This window comes from Lycium ferocissimum, unplaced genomic scaffold, assembly GCF_029784015.1.
Source record: "Lycium ferocissimum isolate CSIRO_LF1 unplaced genomic scaffold, AGI_CSIRO_Lferr_CH_V1 ctg5931, whole genome shotgun sequence".
Classification (NCBI taxonomy): domain Eukaryota; kingdom Viridiplantae; phylum Streptophyta; class Magnoliopsida; order Solanales; family Solanaceae; genus Lycium; species Lycium ferocissimum.
In genome coordinates this window covers 10,655-28,636 of record NW_026726166.1, presented here as the reverse complement: position 1 = coordinate 28,636, position 17,982 = coordinate 10,655, and the positions used below count along the sequence as shown (strand labels likewise).

The window sequence follows — 17,982 nt, the reverse complement described above, 5'->3', positions numbered from 1 at the left end:
CGCTATTTAATCTTGAATTGAATTTAGTCACATATCTTTGGCGTCACACATTTTTGGCGTCACACATAAATTTAATTGTTCTCCGTTTTAAGGTTAAACAGTGACATTTTGCAGAAGAATTGCAACATAATTTGTGCTATTGTAATATGTTTGCCCGTATTATTTTTCTTAATTAAGCAATGTTTGGCTTCATGGTGGAATGTTTGGCTTCATGGTGGTTCTGCGCATGCCGAGCTCAGCTCGCATCAGATCTGTAGGCCCCAGTCCATGTATAAGCCGTGGATGGCGATAGGGCAATTCGCGGTCCCTTTTTTGGGGTTTTTAAATTTCCTTTATTTGAAATCTTTAAATTTTTACCCTTCGCTAAATCCCGTGAGTTTCGAGTTCGAACCCCGCACAGTCAAAATTTTAAAAAAAAAAATCGCAAGGCAGGGTTTAAATTTCGCTATGCCCCCACCGGCATACACTTGTGAAGGAATTAACAAAGTTATTTTACCGCATACTTATGCCTTAAATGGAACTTAGCATAAGTATCACTGTTCGCATAACTTTGATAATTCCTTCACAAGTTTATGCCGGATGCGCATAAAAGTTTGTCCATTAAAAGTATGCCCCCATCCCAAGCAAACTTGTTTAGGAATTACCAAACTTATGCCGAGTAGGGGCATACTTATGCCTTATGGGCAAACTTTGTCTTGAAGCATATATATGCATTTTTTTGTAACCATTTTGTGTTAGAACGAGTTACAAACATCCGTACAAACCTATGTAAATATTGAATCGTTGATGTACTTAATTTCTTTTTCAATTCCCACGTAATATCTTCCCGATACCTTCAAATATGTACACTCTTTAGAATCTAAACAAAGCGGATCACTTCAAGTCCATATTTCGAGCCAATTAATCCTTAAAGCATCTTTATAAACTACGAACTTTTTTTTTGTCCAAAACCACGATTATGAGTAAACTACCGAAATTATAAGGCAAAGTTTAAATTTTGTATGCCTTAATTTTAGTTATGTTTAACTAAAAGTCTCGACATAGTTTTGCCTTTAAGGGCGGACATTTAGTTATGCGGATCCGCATAACTTTAACTTTTTCTTAAAGATTGTATCTTGGATCCGAATACACTCCCCCGATCCTTCCTTGCGAAATTATTTTTTTATTTTATGCACGAGCGGGGTTCGAACCCGAACTTCATGTATTCGCTCATCTTTCCAAGCAAATAAAATTTAAAGACCACAAATACGAAGGGCAAAATTTAAAGACCACAAATTTGAGGGGCAAAATTTAAAGACCACCCCAAACGAAGGGCAATCCGTGCAAAAAAATGATGGCGATATCAGTCTTTTTTTTTTTTTTTTTTTTTTTGCAACTGTCCTTTATTGGGTTCTTTAATTTTTATTCACAAATTTATCTTTAAGTTTTGCTTCTCAAATTGGTGGTCTTTATTTTTTATCCTCCGTCTTTGCAAATTTTGCCTTAAGGCAAAATTAGAGGGCAAAAATTAAAGACCACCAATTTGAGAGGCAAAACTTAAAGACCACCCCAGCGAAGGATAATCCTGCAAATTTTCTAATATCGATTAATTTGATCATTCGTCTTTTCGGGGGTGGTCTTTAATTTTACAAGAAATTATTGGTCTTTAATTGTTTTCCTTCGGCATTTTAAGTGGCTGAAAGTACGCCTGAGATTCTGGGTTAATGGGTTTGAACCCTAGCTGTAGGGTATTAAAAAAAAAGTCGCAAGGCAGAATTTCATAGAAAATTATGACTATTCGGGCATAAGTTAGGCTTTAAGGCATAGTTCTGTAAAAATTAAGTTATGTCTTGAGGCGTAGTTTCTAGATAAAAGTTATGCTTTAAGGCATAAATTTACCCCTTGTCCGACATAGTTTTATAGGATTTTACAGAAGTTAGGCCTCAAGGCATAACTTTTGCTCCTCTGTTGGGATTCGAATCCGAATCCATGATTTCGTAAACCAGCGAGTAAGGATATTTTGGCCCATAAATTCTCATTAAATGAAAAGTAGGGGTAAAACTAAAAGACCACCGATTTGAGGGACAGAAATTAAAGATCAGTACATATAAAGGACAATCCGCGCAATTTTTTGATTCGCAACTCCCTAATGGGTTTTTCTTATTACGAGTTTATAAGTTTACGATAAGTTCTATAATTTCCTTACATGCAATACTTTTGTCTTTGACATATTGTAGTTTATGCCTTTTTGCCTTTCAAAACTTAGTCCCGCTCAAAATGATCTTATCCTCACTCTGATATATCTTCATCTGGTACAAGAGATTTTAACCTAAGTACACATCAAAAGACCAAACATGATGTTGAGACTCCAATAATTAAACGGAAAAGGGCCAGATTTGCCCTTGTACTTTTACAAATAATCTATATTTGTCTTTCATTATATTTTTTCTTAACATATTTGCTTTTGATATATAACTTTAGAGCTAAATTTAGGGTGTGTTCGATATGAAGGAAAATGTTTTCCAAGGAATCGAGATCTAGCTCCGGTATATCGCCGAAGAGGAATAGATCTGAAGTTTTCAATGTATATACCCGTATATGAGTGCATAATATTGTACATATGGGTGCATAATATTGTATATGGATGTATATGGGTGCATAATATTGTATATGGATGTATATGGGTGTATCTATTTATTGTTTAATATTGTGTATGGGTGCATACTATTGCATATGGGTGTATCTATATATTGTATAATATTGTATATGGGTGTATCTATATATTGTATAATATTGTGTATGGGTATATATGGGTATATGGGTTATAATATTGTATGTGGGTTATAGGTTTGCAATGTAAGTTTTGGGATTTTTTTTTTTTTTTTTTTTTTTAAGTGAACAAATTGTATATTTATAAAATTTCCCCATTATATATTTATTTGGTCATAGGGATCAGTTCAATATTTGAACTTTAAATGAACACTCTCATAATTGCATATGCTGAACTTCAATATTTGCAAGTATTAGTTTGGTCATGAGAATTATCCAAATACTGAACTTCAATCAAATGAGATACAAATTGATTTTCTTTCATTAATCATCGATTAACATTTACAAACTTTTCTAATTTCAAATAGAGCTCACAAACAAGAGTTTTGATTTTCTTTCATTAGTCATCAATTAACATTTACAAACTTTTCTAATTTCAAATAGAGTTCACAAACAAGTGGTGATTTCAACTTACCGCGTTTTCTTTTACTAACCTCGACTTCAATTTATTTTTTTCTCCTTTCTCAAATATTGTCTAAATCTTTTCAATTTCAACTTTAGACACTCCTTTTTTCAACCCCCACCCAAATATTGTATAAATGCATGCCTACTTCATTTTCACTTTAGTTAAATAGGCAAAAACGTAAAGAAGAAAGATATAAACTAGAAGTGTTATGGTGAAAATTCTTGAGATACTCCACCCAAAAAATATATATGCCCTTTGGTCCCCGAGAACTAGGTGCTGGCATTCAATTTTATTTTCCTTTAATATTCTCGTGGAATTCTTACCCCCCAAAAAAAAATGTGTCTAAGAAAGGGGAAAAAGATTGAAAATGACAAACTGTTTTGTTTGACTTTGGAGATACGGACAAAAATTCTTTTCTATTCTCTTTTTATCACTTTGTGCCACTTTCAAAGAACAATATTATTTTCAGGTGTGGAATTTAGTGTGTGGAGGAGGTAAATTTTTCTTAAAGCTGATCTTAATATCAAATCAGCAAATCTTAATTAGATTATTGTAATAATTGGATTATTGTAGTCTTGCATGATTACATAGATATATAAAAAATAAAAAAATTAAGAGCATCTCAGCTTGAGAAAGTTGATGAGTCCCTACCAAAGTAATCACTCTTAGAAGGAGCACTATAGTTTTCTGATTATGAGAAGTTCTGGAAAATATTGAAGAAAAAAAAGTTGTTCAAACTGGGGTCCTATTTTTTTCCCAACAAGGTATGGATCATGACAATTCTAAATAATGATCTTTTGCCTCATATGTGGATAGCATTAAAATTAAAATAGAAGAAAAAGAAGAGGCTATGCATGTAGTTGACAATCAAGTTTTTAAAACAAGTTCTTTTTGTACAAACCATTTGGCATCATATACCTTGAAGACCCATTTTGAGATCAATTCTTTTTTTTTTTTTAACTTTAAAGAAAGAGTATTTTTTATTCAAACTGAAAACTATATCTATGACAGTTTTAATATAAAACCCGACGTCGTAAAGATAGTAAGGAATATATTATTTGTTTACTGTTTGATATGAACAAATAAATTCCACACATCAAATCACTGGTTCTTTTAGTTAATAACAAAAAAAATGTATCTCAATTATATTGATTGTCGAAAACTTAATTAAATTTGCAGTAAAGACTTTTTGATTTAACCAACCGATATTCGAAATTTACAAATTCGAGCTTTGTATATCGTAAAGTTTTTGATTTCTAAAATTTGATTATGAAATCTTTAATTAATAGTGAAGAAATTTCAACCATCTCAAAAATCGTTGAGTGATTAAAAACACTTTTTGATTTATTATGCCATGAATATCACTAACTACGCGTCGCCCTTTCTTTTTATTCATTTTTCTTGATAATAAATAAAAGATCCTTTGTTTCCTTTTTCTTTTTTGTATAAAGTCGCACTAGTTCCACAGCATCACGTCAAGATTGGTCGGCTTGTAAAGCACGAATAATGCTCTATCTTTTGATAATTCATCACCGTCCAATGTCCATGAAACAATATTTGTCCTGCTTTCATCTTTCTTTCTCTTTTTTTATGTTAAATACTTTTCTCTATATTAATATACCTTAAAGATTTTGACAGCTACCTTGCCTTCTCTCATTTTCTTTATGTCAATTCTATTTTTTATGTTGTTCCTTCCTCTCTTTTTTTCCTTCAAATTTGCCCCTTATTCTGTCAATGCATTAATGCGTGCATAAATTTAAATAAAAAAATTCACTAAAATGTAATAAAACATAGGTTTGAATCAATAAAATATAATAGATTTAATGTTAAAAATTTTAAAAATTAAAACGTAAAGCTTAAGTCTTAAATTCACCTCTAATTTTGGCTGAGCGCTGAATCAATAAGAAAAATAAAGTAATTTTCTGCACTAGACACAAATGCTATCATGTCAGTTAAAAGTTGTGTGTTTAATTACCCAAACATTGAGTCAACAAGCCAATCACAACAGTAATGGGTCGTTTGGTAGACTATATGAGGTATAGAATAGTGCCGGTGTAAAATTTTAGTACAATGTTTGGCTGTAAATTTAAGTCGGTACAACTAATATCAGTATTACTTATACACCCTATTCAATACTATTCTCATGTATAGTAAACCATGACATTAACAATATGAAAGTTATTAATACTTGGATACGCAACACAAAATTGCCCTTGACGTCCTACAAAACCTTTTCCAAATCTTGTTCTTGAGTAGATATGTTTTATCAATTTCTTTCCATTTGTAATCCTGTTCTTGAGTATTTCTTTTCTTTTTTCATTTTGTTTATTTTTTGGTTTTCATGCTCTATATTTGTATAGGATCGATCACTTCTTTTCCTATTTATCAAGATGACAATTTCTTCGTCAAAATAGTTTAAGTGAGAATACCAAGCCCTTTTTTTTTTTTCAAAGAATATATAACTAAAGCTTTGCAAACAAACTTTGAAAGTATATAAAGCTAAAGAATACAGCAACAACAACAACAACAACAACATACCCAGTGAATCCCACAATGTGGGGTACGGGGAGGAAAGTGTACGCGAGATTTACCCTACCTAAGCGGTAGGAGGGCTTCAAAGACCTGACTCGAGAAAAAGCATAGGAAAGGTCGGATACGGAGTAAACAATTCGAAGCAATTATGAAAATGAAAACAACAAAAGTGAATAAGCCATGATAAACCATTCAGGAAAACGAGATGCTTGCAGAAATTAAGGGACAAGAAACTATAGAGCAATGCAACTACTCGTAAGAAAGGATAAACGCGACTACCTACTAGCCTTTTACCCTAATCTGAGTCCTCCATACCCTCCTATCTAAGGTCATATCCTGGGTAAGCTGGAAATGCGCCATGTCCTGTCTAATCACCTCTACCCAGTAATTCTTCGGCCTACCTCTACCTATTTTGAAATCGTCCATAGCCAGCCTCTCGCATCTCCGCATCGGGACATTTGCGTCTCTCCGCATCACATGCCCAAACCATCTTAGCCTCGCTTCCCGCATCTTGTCCTCCACCGAGGCTACTCCTACCTTGTCTCGGATAACTTCATTCCTAATCCTATCGCTCCTAGTGTGCCCACACATCCATCGCAGCATTCTCATTTCCGCCACTTTCATCTTCTGAACAATGGATTTCTTGATTGGCCAACACTCCGTCTCATGCAACATAGTTGGTCTAACCACCACTTTGTAGAACTTGCCTTTAAGTTTTGGTGGCACCTTCTTGTCACATAACACTCCGAAGGCAAGCCTCCATTTCATCCACCCTGTACCACTACGGTGTGTGACGTCATCATCAATCTCCCTATTTCCTTGTATAAAAACCCAAGATACTTGAAACTTTCTTTCTTCAGTATGACACAGGTGCCAAGCTTCACTTCCACGTCGACCTCGCACTATATCACTAAACTTGCACTCCAAGTGCTTTGTCTTGGTCTCTTCAACTTGAACCCTTTAGACTCCGGAGTTTGTCTCCAAAACTCCGCTAGCGTTAACTCATTTGCGAGTCTCGTCAATCGGGACTATGTCATCGCGAATAACATACACCATGGCACCTCACCTTGATTTTGCAGCGTCAATCCATCCATCACCAAGGAAAATAAAAATGGGCTAAGAGCTGATCCCTAATGCAACTCCATCACAACTGAAAAGTGCTCCGAGTCTCCTCCCATAGTCCTTAGCTAAAGAATGTGGAGGTTTTTTTTTAGGTAAATAATTATTTTTAAAAATTATGCAACACATGCTATTTTTATTATACTAAATCAAACAATCGATAAGAAATAATGTCAGCATATAACTAATCCTAGTATAATTTGTCTTCGAACCGAACGATACATATAGCTGTTAATTACTAGCCTAGATAAATTCATATTCTTTTCTATTTTTTTATATTATCATTTTAATCCCAAAGAAACAGTAGACGTCTGGACATATAAATATGATATTTAAAAATGTTAGTATTTGATTTATTTATTTGAAAAAAGGGTATGTGAAAATTGAAGTTGTATTTGGAAATGCATTTAACTTTGGAGAAAGTAAATTTTTGTGAGTGGAAAAAAATCACTTGAATAGCTAGTCAAAATCACTTTTTCAAACTTAAAACCCATCTTAAAAAAGATTCATAAAACCACTCCAATTATAACCAAATCGTTGTTTTGAAATTTTTTATTTTTGGGAAAGAAGGAAATAAATTCATGTCCAAACGGATCTTTAAAGCTGTTTTTAATTTGATATAATTGTACATATTATATTACATATTAATACAGGCGTCCTCTTTCATCGCTGATTGATTGGATGTCTATGATTAAGGATCGTTCAACATTTGTATTAAATATAACCAATGACTAAATCCATAATTTGACATTTTGACTTAATATTGTAATAACAAATAAAATACTCCTTCATTAAATACAAAAAGAAATAAAAAACTGACAAGGACATTTATCAAAGTAAATGGTAGACAAGGTCCTTGAACAATTTCTAGCGATGCAATATAATCATTCTTAATTTAATAACAGTTGTTATAGCACTATTAAGTCCTTTCAAAGTTCAATGCTTGGAATTCACATTCATTTTTATCAATTTACAGGTGACTAATTCCTGGAAACTCGTTTATGTTTCATATTTTTTTAAAATATCGATATATATAAATTAAACTCATAATAAAATACTCTATATTCAATCTATAACCTTAAATGAGGGCACAATCAATTTTACTGGACGGAAAATTGCATTCGCTAATAAAGCTTCCTACGGTCGCACCAGTATATAATAAGTGGGCTCTATTCTTCTAGTCCACCTCATTAATATATGGAGAGAAGAATCTAAAATAGGCTGATGATTAAGGGACATGAACAATATCAACAGATATGATTCTCTTTTATTAACCTGGATGTCACACACTTCTTTAAATATAAGGCGCAGTAAATAACGTCCCAGAACGCCGGTTGAAGGAATCTTAGAAGACAGGTTAAAATCATATCTGAATAGGAGATTCATCTGCACTGCAAAATGGACATAAAATTAGAAAGTAACAACCAAAAAGCTAGCCAGAAATAGCCTTTGGGGGAATGTTTGATGATATATCATGTTTTAGTACTTGTTCTTTTTTGTTCTTTCTCTTTTATTTTGTCGACTATTTTGGTTGCCATTTTTCATTAAAATTTAAGGCCAAAGTGTATAGGGTTATAGGCTGCCTTTGTACTAATATTTGAACACAATTTTTTTTAAACTGAGAATTCAACTTTTGATGAATAACAGTAGTATAAGTTTAGAACACGATTCGCTCATGTATTACTCCAGTGCAGGATGTATACTTTCTTTTTTTGATTTTTCTGCAATTTTACTTAAAAGTTTGTATTTAGATGAATCTCTCGCTCATACTGTGAGCTTGATGTTAACAAAAAATTCTAATTCAAAATTGAAGTCATATCGCTTATGTAAAATGTTCAAAATTTTCTCTTCTCTTCCAATGTTTCAACAAAAAAATATCCAAAGAGTGAATTTCACGGCCACCAATATGTGGCGGGATAAAAAGTAGTTCTACACCCTTAATTAGATTTTGGATTTTTTTTTTTTAAATTAAGACCCCGAGGGGTTGTTGTGTATTAATCAAAAGTAAAGAGGTTCAAATCGTAGAGGTCCAAAGAAATAAAAACAGAAAGTGTAAAAACAGAATGAGAAAGTAAAGCTTTGTGAAATCCTTAAATTGGTGCGATTTCTCTGCAATGTCGGCTCTTCTTCTTCGATTCCTCATATTGAGCTGGATTTCGGCCTTCTTCAATCTTGTCTTGAGCTTCCTGATGCATATGCTTGCCTATTCCCCACGTCTGAAGCTGTATGTGCACGTTGTTTCCTCTTTTTGTCGACTTGGCATTGCTCAGGTGACCCACTCTTTTCCTCTCACATTTTATCTTTCTTTTGCTCTGTATATCACCTGAAAATTGTTTTCTTGCATCTTCATGAACCATCCGAGCTCTATCCATCTCAAACTCTCCCAGATCTGCTTCGGACCTCTGTATGAGCTTGGATATCGCTTCATCTCCTGTTGAATCTAGAGGTGGTAAGATCTCCTCTATGCTTTTTTTGATGTGTGACCCAACAACTGCTTCGTACTTTCTAATTTGTGCTTCATGACCCATCCATTTCTAGTTGCTTTGTTCTGAAGCTCGATGCTTGTTGTTCCTCGTTGAAGATCGGTGTTTTGTTGTTGTAGCTTCTCCTGCTGGTATGCATGTTGTGGTGATTCCACCATTGAAGCTGATAGGAGCTTGATGGTGCTACTCATTTTTGTTGATTCATCCGGTAATTCTTCGTGCATTCTTGTCCTTGAACCTATACTTGTGTTGTGGTATTGTTGTTGACAAACGTTGCGTAGTAATTTCCATTTCTGCATCACATATGTCATTTGCTTTGATGAACATGAAGGATTAGCTGTTACTCTTCCTCCTATTGGTCTTAGCCAGTATAAAATTGATTTTTGTTCAGTCGGTTGAGCACCAAATGGTGCTAATACCACAAATCGAACATCCATCAACTGAAACTGATTCATACCAACATTGATGCCTTTCTGAATTGCATGTTGATAACATTTGGTGTCCATGTGGTTTTTGTTGCTAGATTTTGGATTTGAGTCCAGAATTTTTTTAAAAAATCGTTGATAAAGAGCGCTTCCTCATTTATGAGCCCATGCGACACAAATTCGAATTAGTGTCTTTTTTCAGAAGATAATAGAAAGTATCCCTTATTTTCAGTTGTTTGGATATTCGGATAAGCATCCCTAGCTAGTATATTAATATTTCAGGTGATATTTATTTTTAAACGCCACATTAATATGTGTTGAAGAGACTACTCCTTAGTTTGACATCAAGACTTAGCTACATAAGAGCTTGGTCTTTGGCAATAAAAAGATCTTAGATTTTAATAAGATTTTACTGGATATGCTAATAACTGAACAATATACTTTAAAATAGTACCTTTAACGGAATGGCATGGTCATTCCATATCTGCAACGGAATTGAAGTTAGGCATGGAGAATGGGCCAGGGTGACTGGACTTAATTACATGATAAAACAAATAGGAGGAGCATGAATTGCGTGTTTTTGTGTTTTCAATTTTTTTTATGAATAATGAGGCAACTATTAGTAATTAGATTTAACTACGACCTAAACTTGACAATACACACAATATTTCTGAAAAATCTTTGAACTTAGATGGTAAAATAAATGTAAAGTAGAGTTGTATGGAAAGAGTTGTTATTAAACAAATGGATCACTAAACAGATTATAATGACCATAATTAAAAGTAAAGCAAATTAAAAGAGAAATTGCGAGCTGCTGAGTTTCATACTGACTCAGCTAGGCATATGAGCTATGTCCAGTCTATCTTATACCAAGGTTTCATTAGATTAATTTACTCCAATCTTGAATTCTTATTAACATTTTCCTTCTGTAACACAACTAGCTATTGGAAATCTCAAGTCTTCAAATCTACTCTTTAACCTTCATAAATTTTAGCTATAGTTGCCTTCATCATGTCTATATTTTCTCATCTTCCTTCCATAATTTATTTTCTAGTCTTTAAACTTCTTAATCTTTAATTTCCACATTTTTGCTTGTGCATGCAATGTTGATCAATGGATACTTTTCATGGAATGAATCCATTCCTTAGTTTTGAGTTATATCATGATTTGGATTTTTTCATTAATCTAGGTGCATCTTCCTTAATAGTGCGATCCTAGTTTATTATTCAAATCCCATAAATTGTCCTTGAATATCCAAATCTTGTAACCTTTCATAGTATGAATTTCCAATTATTTTGCTCGACAAGATTTTCAACCTTCCTTTTGCGTGACCAATAGAATTCTGCAAAATAAAAGTAGTCAGAGATTACTAATCTTTGCTTGATTAAATTTTAAGTTTGTTATCATCAAACTTTAGAGTTGTGAAACTATTAGGTAACACTATCAAACTACTGAAAAAGAAGATATTTATCGAACGACGAGTTAGAGTAGGCATCAAAGAGCTTTTAGATCTATCATAAACAATGTACTATTGGTTTTCCCCAACCTACTCAGTCAAGGAGCTTTGACACCAACGATACGCACATTAGAATCATCTTATAGGATTTCTTATCACAAATGTAATTTAGTTGCACAAAAATCTGTTGTCGACCCATACATCTGCTTTGCGAGGAGAACTACTTGCACGTCCCTCTCCATTTTAAAATTGAGCCTTTAATCACCTCTAGATTGATTTAACTCATGCTTTATGCTTCACAGCACCTCTGAAGAATGTCATATGACAAGATACTGGGCCTACCAGACAAAGAATAATGTCATGAAGCTATAATCTTTCAATAAGCAATGCTGGGACACCGATTTCAACAAACTGTCATAGACATTTTTTCCCGAAGGATTCACTCGTTCAAGGTATTAATTACCTATATACTTGAGTCTACTTGACGTTAGGTTAGCAATGAATTATAGACAGAAAATTAAGTTTATCGATTTCTTTGAGGTTTAGAGCTCCACAGGATAAGATATGAAGCAAAAGATAAGCTTCTGAACAATAAGAATGAGATGAATCGACTGAGACAACCAAAGAATAATTCAGGAACAACTCACAAAAAGAAGACATTTGTTAAATTGCCACTCTGGAAGAATTAGAATGATACAAATTAAAAACTATCTGCCCCCAATAAAACTAGTGACTTGATTTGAAATACTCTCACCACCCTAAATTCACATAAGGTAGGCATAGAAAATAAATGGAGTTCAGACTGTAAATTTATAATGGCACGATATTTTTACATTTATTTGTCCATCTTTGTGTTTATACCGATGTGTCTGGGATAAATTGTATGTTCACCATTCGATTATTGACGTGTTATGCTGCATTGGTATTAATATAATTTTAAAAGTAGTCTAAATATCATATATTTTTAGGACAAAAAATACACGTTGATTAATCAAATGTTAAATATGCTGAGTCAAATATTTCAAGGACCAAAAATAAAAATTACCAATACTTGAGAGGTTAAAAGTGCAATTATTTCAACTAAATAGTATTATAGTAAGAGTGTTATAGTACATTTCTAAGTATATCATTATGTGTGTATTTAGGGGTAGTTTGATAGCGGGTTTAGAGGTGAGTTGAAGGTATTGAATTTATTAAGGATTATTTTATACGCATACGTGGTATAAAAATTATACATAACTTAACTCTTATACCATGAACCAAACGACCACTAAGAGTGTTATAGTACATTTCTAAGTATATCATTATGTGTGTATTTTGGGGTAGTTTGATAGCGGGTTTAGTTTGAAGTGTAATACCATGTTTAAACCCGGTACGCGAGTAAGTTATTATGTATTAAATTAATACGGTGTTTAGTTTTTAATTTAGAAACCCCTATAACTAATATACATATATAAGTTAGGGAATCTATACAGATTATTTTATGTAGGAAGAAGGTGCATTAACTAATACATGAATAACTAAACCCTACATAACTAATGCCTACATAAATTAATAAACAAATTCTCACATAACTAATCCATATATTACTAATATCTGCATATTTCATTTGGTAGCGTGGTTAGAGTTATGAAGTATTAGTAATACATGGATTAGTTATGAGTAAATCTATGTATTATTTCATGCAGGTTTCTAAATTGCAAACTAAACACCGTATTAATTTTATAAATGAATAACTTACATCCTAACCAGCTACAAAACATGATGTTACTTATACATGATTTTGGAGAGTCAATTCCTCATGTGGTGACTCAACTTAAGGAAATTACCTAATAGAATCATTTATCTTTTTTTTTTTCTATCTCATAATTATTCAAATTTATGCATTTGTCTTACAAAAAAACAAAGGCCAAAAACTCACCTCCAAAAGTATATACTCCAATGTAACAAAAGAAAATAAAATTATGCATTAATAATAGAATTTAAACTCGTGGGCTGTGGCGATTCGTTTATCTGGTTCCTTATTGATGTAGTAGTTTGCTAGCTACTTTGTCCTGTGGTGACTGGTGAGGGAGTAAATGTAAATTAAGATAAATATAAGGGGCATTTAGCTAAAAAACACCTCAAAGTTTTCACTCCCTGCCGCGTGCCCTCCTTTTTCCTTTTTCTTTCGATTTGACCCCAAAATTAACCACAATTGACCATTGCCCTCACGTCCGCTCCTCTCTCTCTCTCCTTTTATCATAGGCGGACTTCAATCCCGCTATTTAACTCCACATTAATCTACTCTTCAAATCCGCGACACCTCAACTATTACCCAGCCAACCGGTAACTTTCACCGGCCAAACCCCGTCCCCACATCCTCACTTTCTCACTTCCCCCATTTCATTTGACTCTCATTTCAACCTCATTTCATTTCAATTTCATTTACATTTACATTTGCATTTGCATTTGCATTTTTAATTTGTTACTTCTCTTCTCTCTATTACAGAACTCCGTCTTCTCACTCTCTCTCTCTCCTTTCTCGATCTCTCTCCACTTCACTTTCTCTCTCTTCCCATACATACATTTTTCCAATGAGGTATATATAGATTCACTAATTGATTGGAATTTATATATACTCTTGTAGATAGATTACAAAAAATACAGATTTCTGGAATGGTTATGGTTAATGAAGTGATTAGTTTATGTGTTTTCTCAACTTCTAAGGAGTTTTGAATAAGTGGATCTGCTAAAGCAACTCTAGCTGTTGGATTTTTTCCGTTGATTTCTGGTAAGATTTTTGAGTTTTGAATGATCGATGTGAATAGTAGTATTTTAGTTTGCTTTTATTTTTTACTCTTTGTTGACTGTGGTTGACTATCTCTAGAATCTTCTAGTAGATTCTAGTTTATAGCTGAAGTTTTCTTGTTGAAATCTACTGATTAATTGTTATGTTGATCTATGTGGTTGTACATATATTTTGTGACGATTTGTTATGTAAAGATGCAACTTTTTGAAGTTATGGAGAGGTTTTTTTTTTTTTTTTTTTATTTAGAATATATTTGGGTAGATGGGATTCATTTTGATGCAGTTTTTCATTTTTTACTCACTTCTTTTTCTTTTTTCTAGTATTGATATTTTGTGTATGAGAAAGGTTTATTTTGGTGTAGCTGATGAATTAGGTCAAGGATAAAAGCAGATCGGATTATATATTTTGGTGAAGTTGTTGACTTTTCTGTTGTGTGTTTTCTTCATTCTACTTTTTCTAGGAGAAAAGGATTATAGTCTGTCTATTTAAAAGGTTGGTGTATTCATTAGTTTTTGATAAGGTTAGGTCCTTTTAGTTGTACCTACTATGGCTATTTTCTTGTTTCTAAAGATATATTTAATTTTCCCCTTGGCTTTTCCCTTTGCCACAAGACCCCTTTATTTTTGTGACGTTTGATAGATTTTCTATTGGATTTTGGGAAGATTCTGAGTTTTTGATGCTGTCAGTCTGATGTATTCTTGAATTAGATTTTATTTATTCAATTCAGTTATGCTCATCTGTTTATGAAATCCATCTGATTTTAGAAAGATGGTGCTTGGATTTTTTACTTAATTTGGTGTTGTAATCTTGTAATGAATTCTGGGTTTTTTGACTTGCAGTTGACCGAAGCATGTGCACTGGCCCAGAAAGACCCAATTCGAGTGCATCTACCAACCAATCCACTTCTGATTCTACATCTAGTATGAAGGGTATTACTAAACTCACAGTTGAGACAGAGGATTCTTTTTCGAGTTTGCTTGAACTTGCTTCCAACAACGATCTTGAAGGTTTTAAAAGATCCGTTGAGCTTGATGCTTCTGCTATTGATGAGGTGGGGCTATGGTTGGTTCGCAAGAAAGGTGCAAAGCAGATTGTTAATGAGGAAAGGACTCCTTTAATGGTAGCGGCTACATACGGAAGTTTAGATGTTTTGAAGTTGATTATCTCTAATCCTGTGGTTGATGTTAACCGTGCTTGTGGACCAGACAAGTGCACTGCTCTCCACTGTGCAACATCTGGTGGTTCTGTCAATGTTGTTGATGCAGTTAAGTTGCTGCTGTCAGCTGGCGCCGATCCTAATGTTGAGGATGCTAATGGCCAGCGGCCAGCTGATGTGATTGTTGTTCCTCCAAAGCTTCCTGGTGCTAGAGCTTCTCTTGAAGAACTGCTTCTGAACAATTCATCTGATGGCTCAGTTGGTGAGTGCAAATTGAGAGTATCTGTCGCTACTTCAAATGGATCCTCTCCTATTCTTTCCTCATCACCAGATAATGGATCTCCTTGTTCACCATCGGATTTATTGTCTTCCCCTATGGCATTGAAGTTCAGTGATATTCCTCCTAATTCTGCACCGGAGAAAAAAGAATATCCAATAGATCCGTCTCTCCCTGATATCAAGAACAGTATATATTCGACGGATGAGTTCCGCATGTTCTCTTTTAAGGTCCGGCCTTGTTCTAGGGCCTATTCACATGACTGGACAGAGTGCCCTTTCGTCCATCCTGGAGAGAATGCTCGCAGAAGAGATCCAAGGAAGTATCACTATAGCTGTGTGCCTTGTCCTGAATTTCGCAAGGGTGCATGCCGGCGCGGTGATATGTGTGAATATGCTCATGGCGTGTTTGAGTGCTGGCTACACCCTGCTCAGTATCGGACCCGCCTGTGCAAGGATGGTACAAGTTGTGCTAGGCGAGTCTGCTTTTTTGCCCATACTACTGAGGAGCTCAGGCCCTTGTATGTCTCTACTGGATCTGCAGTTCCGTCTCCTAGGTCAGCTGCTTCTGCTGCTAGTGTGATGGACATGGCTGCAGCACTGAACCTTTTCCCTGGTTCGCCCTCGGCACACTCTGTGATGTCTCCTTCTGCATTTAACCAACCCATGTCCCCAACTGCCAATGGAATGTCTCATTCATCTGCACCGTGGCCTCAACCAAATGTACCGACACTCCATCTACCTGGAAGCAATCTGCAGTCTAGCCGCCTGAGGTCTTCCCTTAGTGCACGCGACATTCCGCCTGACGATTTTAATATCTTGCAGGATTTTGATGCCCAGCAACTAGTTCTCAATGACATGGCTTGTTATTCACAGCCGCGTCCTAATTCTGCCTCTTTGAACCGATCTGGTCGGTCCAAGACACTAACTCCTTCAAATCTTGATGAGCTGTTTTCTGCCGAAATGAACTCTTCTCCGCGATATTCTGATCAGGCTGCCGCTTCTGGTGTTTTTTCCCCATCACACAAGTCGGCTTACTTTAATCAGTTCCAACAACAGCAGAGCATGCTTTCGCCAATTAATACTAACGTTTTTTCTCCGAAAAACATTGAGCATCCCCTTTTGCAGGCTTCTTTTGGTGTTTCCTCACCTGGAAGGATGTCCCCGAGAAGCATGGAGCCCATCTCTCCCATGAGCGCTCGCCTTTCAGCATTTGCTCAGCGTGAGAAGCAGCAGCAACAGCTGCGAAGCCTCAGCTCGCGTGATCTTGGATCCAATAATGCCTCAGTTGTTGGATCCCCAGTAGGTAATTCTTGGTCGAATTGGGGGTCTCCCGGTGGAAAGGTTGACTGGTCTGTCAACGGAAGTGGACTTGGACATCTGCGCAGATCTTCTTCTTTTGAGCAGCTCAACAATGGAGAGGAGCCTGACCTATCATGGGTGCAATCTCTCGTCAAGGAATCCCCAACCGAGATGAAAGAGAAGCAGGCCGCTCCTATTTCAGGTGCTGCACCATCTGGTGAGAGTTTGAAAAACAGTTCCCAAATTGATTCAGTTGATCATTCAGTTTTAGGAGCTTGGCTTGAGCAGATGCAACTTGATCAGCTTGTAGCCTAGCGAGATTAAGACTATTAATTCATTTTCGCGTTTAGCTAAACAAATCAAATTCATAGGGTAGTATATATTATTTTGGGGTACCAACTTTTTGTTGATGGAGGTGGGAAGTCTGGGAAAAGCAGGTAACGGATCTAGGCGGAAGGCAAGCATAACTTTCCAAAATGTTTCTATTCAATTCTAATCGTTTATTTGTTTACAGCAAGAGTTGTCTGGGCTGTGTATTAAAGAAAACCCAGTCCAGGTTTGTTGAGTCCATCCTTGTATTTTTCCATAATCCTAGGACTATTTTTTGTTACTCCCAAATGAAACTATATATCCTTGTAGTTTTATTTCCCGGTGTCTTTACTGCTTATTGCTCCTGAACCAAACACCATTAACATTTTTAAGGTCCCTAGTTCTGATTATCTGGTGTTTGTCAAGGATTGGTATTTCCTGGCCTTTGATGATGTAAAACACAGCAAGAATGTTTGCTATTTACTATTTTTCATTTTAATAAAGTACTCTTCTATTAGCGCATCGTATGATATGTACTTGCATTGAATAAATACAGTATCTTACCATCTGCTGCCCACCCACTCAATAAAGAATATGGCTTTTTAGATTGTGGAGTAAATGAGGTGGGTAGGGTCCAAGCAGGTGGATGGTGATTGGTATTTGAGGACAAATTTTTTTGTTCTCCAAACATAGGTTGCATCTTCAGATGGTGACGAGGGTTGATATTATCTTATATCTTTAGTTTGAAAATTTGTGAGTCTTAATTTTTGGGCTAAAATAGTAAATGATGACACTAACTGACCTAGTCATCAGATGACATTGCAGAAAAGGGTAGGTGAAGTTGGGCTGATTTCTTTAATTGTGGGGCTAATCGTTGGTTTGTCGTTTTTGACGGAGTCATTGCTGATAGTGAAATGCG

The 17,982-nt window shown here is 35.0% G+C and overlaps 1 protein-coding gene and 1 long non-coding RNA gene across 2 annotated transcripts; both read left to right on the top strand.

The window, feature by feature from the left end:
• The first annotated feature begins 8,193 nt into the window (after positions 1–8,193).
• On the top strand, positions 8,194–12,403 carry LOC132045046 (uncharacterized). The gene is made up of 3 exons (XR_009412340.1): positions 8,194–9,314; positions 9,468–9,556; positions 11,532–12,403. It is a non-coding gene; the product is annotated as an uncharacterized LOC132045046 (long non-coding RNA).
• A 1,482-nt stretch (positions 12,404–13,885) lies between these two features.
• LOC132045044 (zinc finger CCCH domain-containing protein 30-like) lies at positions 13,886–17,580 on the top strand. The gene is made up of 2 exons (XM_059435567.1): positions 13,886–14,002; positions 14,860–17,580. The coding sequence occupies exon 2, from the start codon at positions 14,871–14,873 to the stop codon at positions 17,067–17,069; it is 2,199 nt and encodes a 732-aa protein (XP_059291550.1). The 5' UTR covers positions 13,886–14,002; positions 14,860–14,870; the 3' UTR covers positions 17,070–17,580.
• The last annotated feature ends 402 nt before the right edge of the window (positions 17,581–17,982 follow it).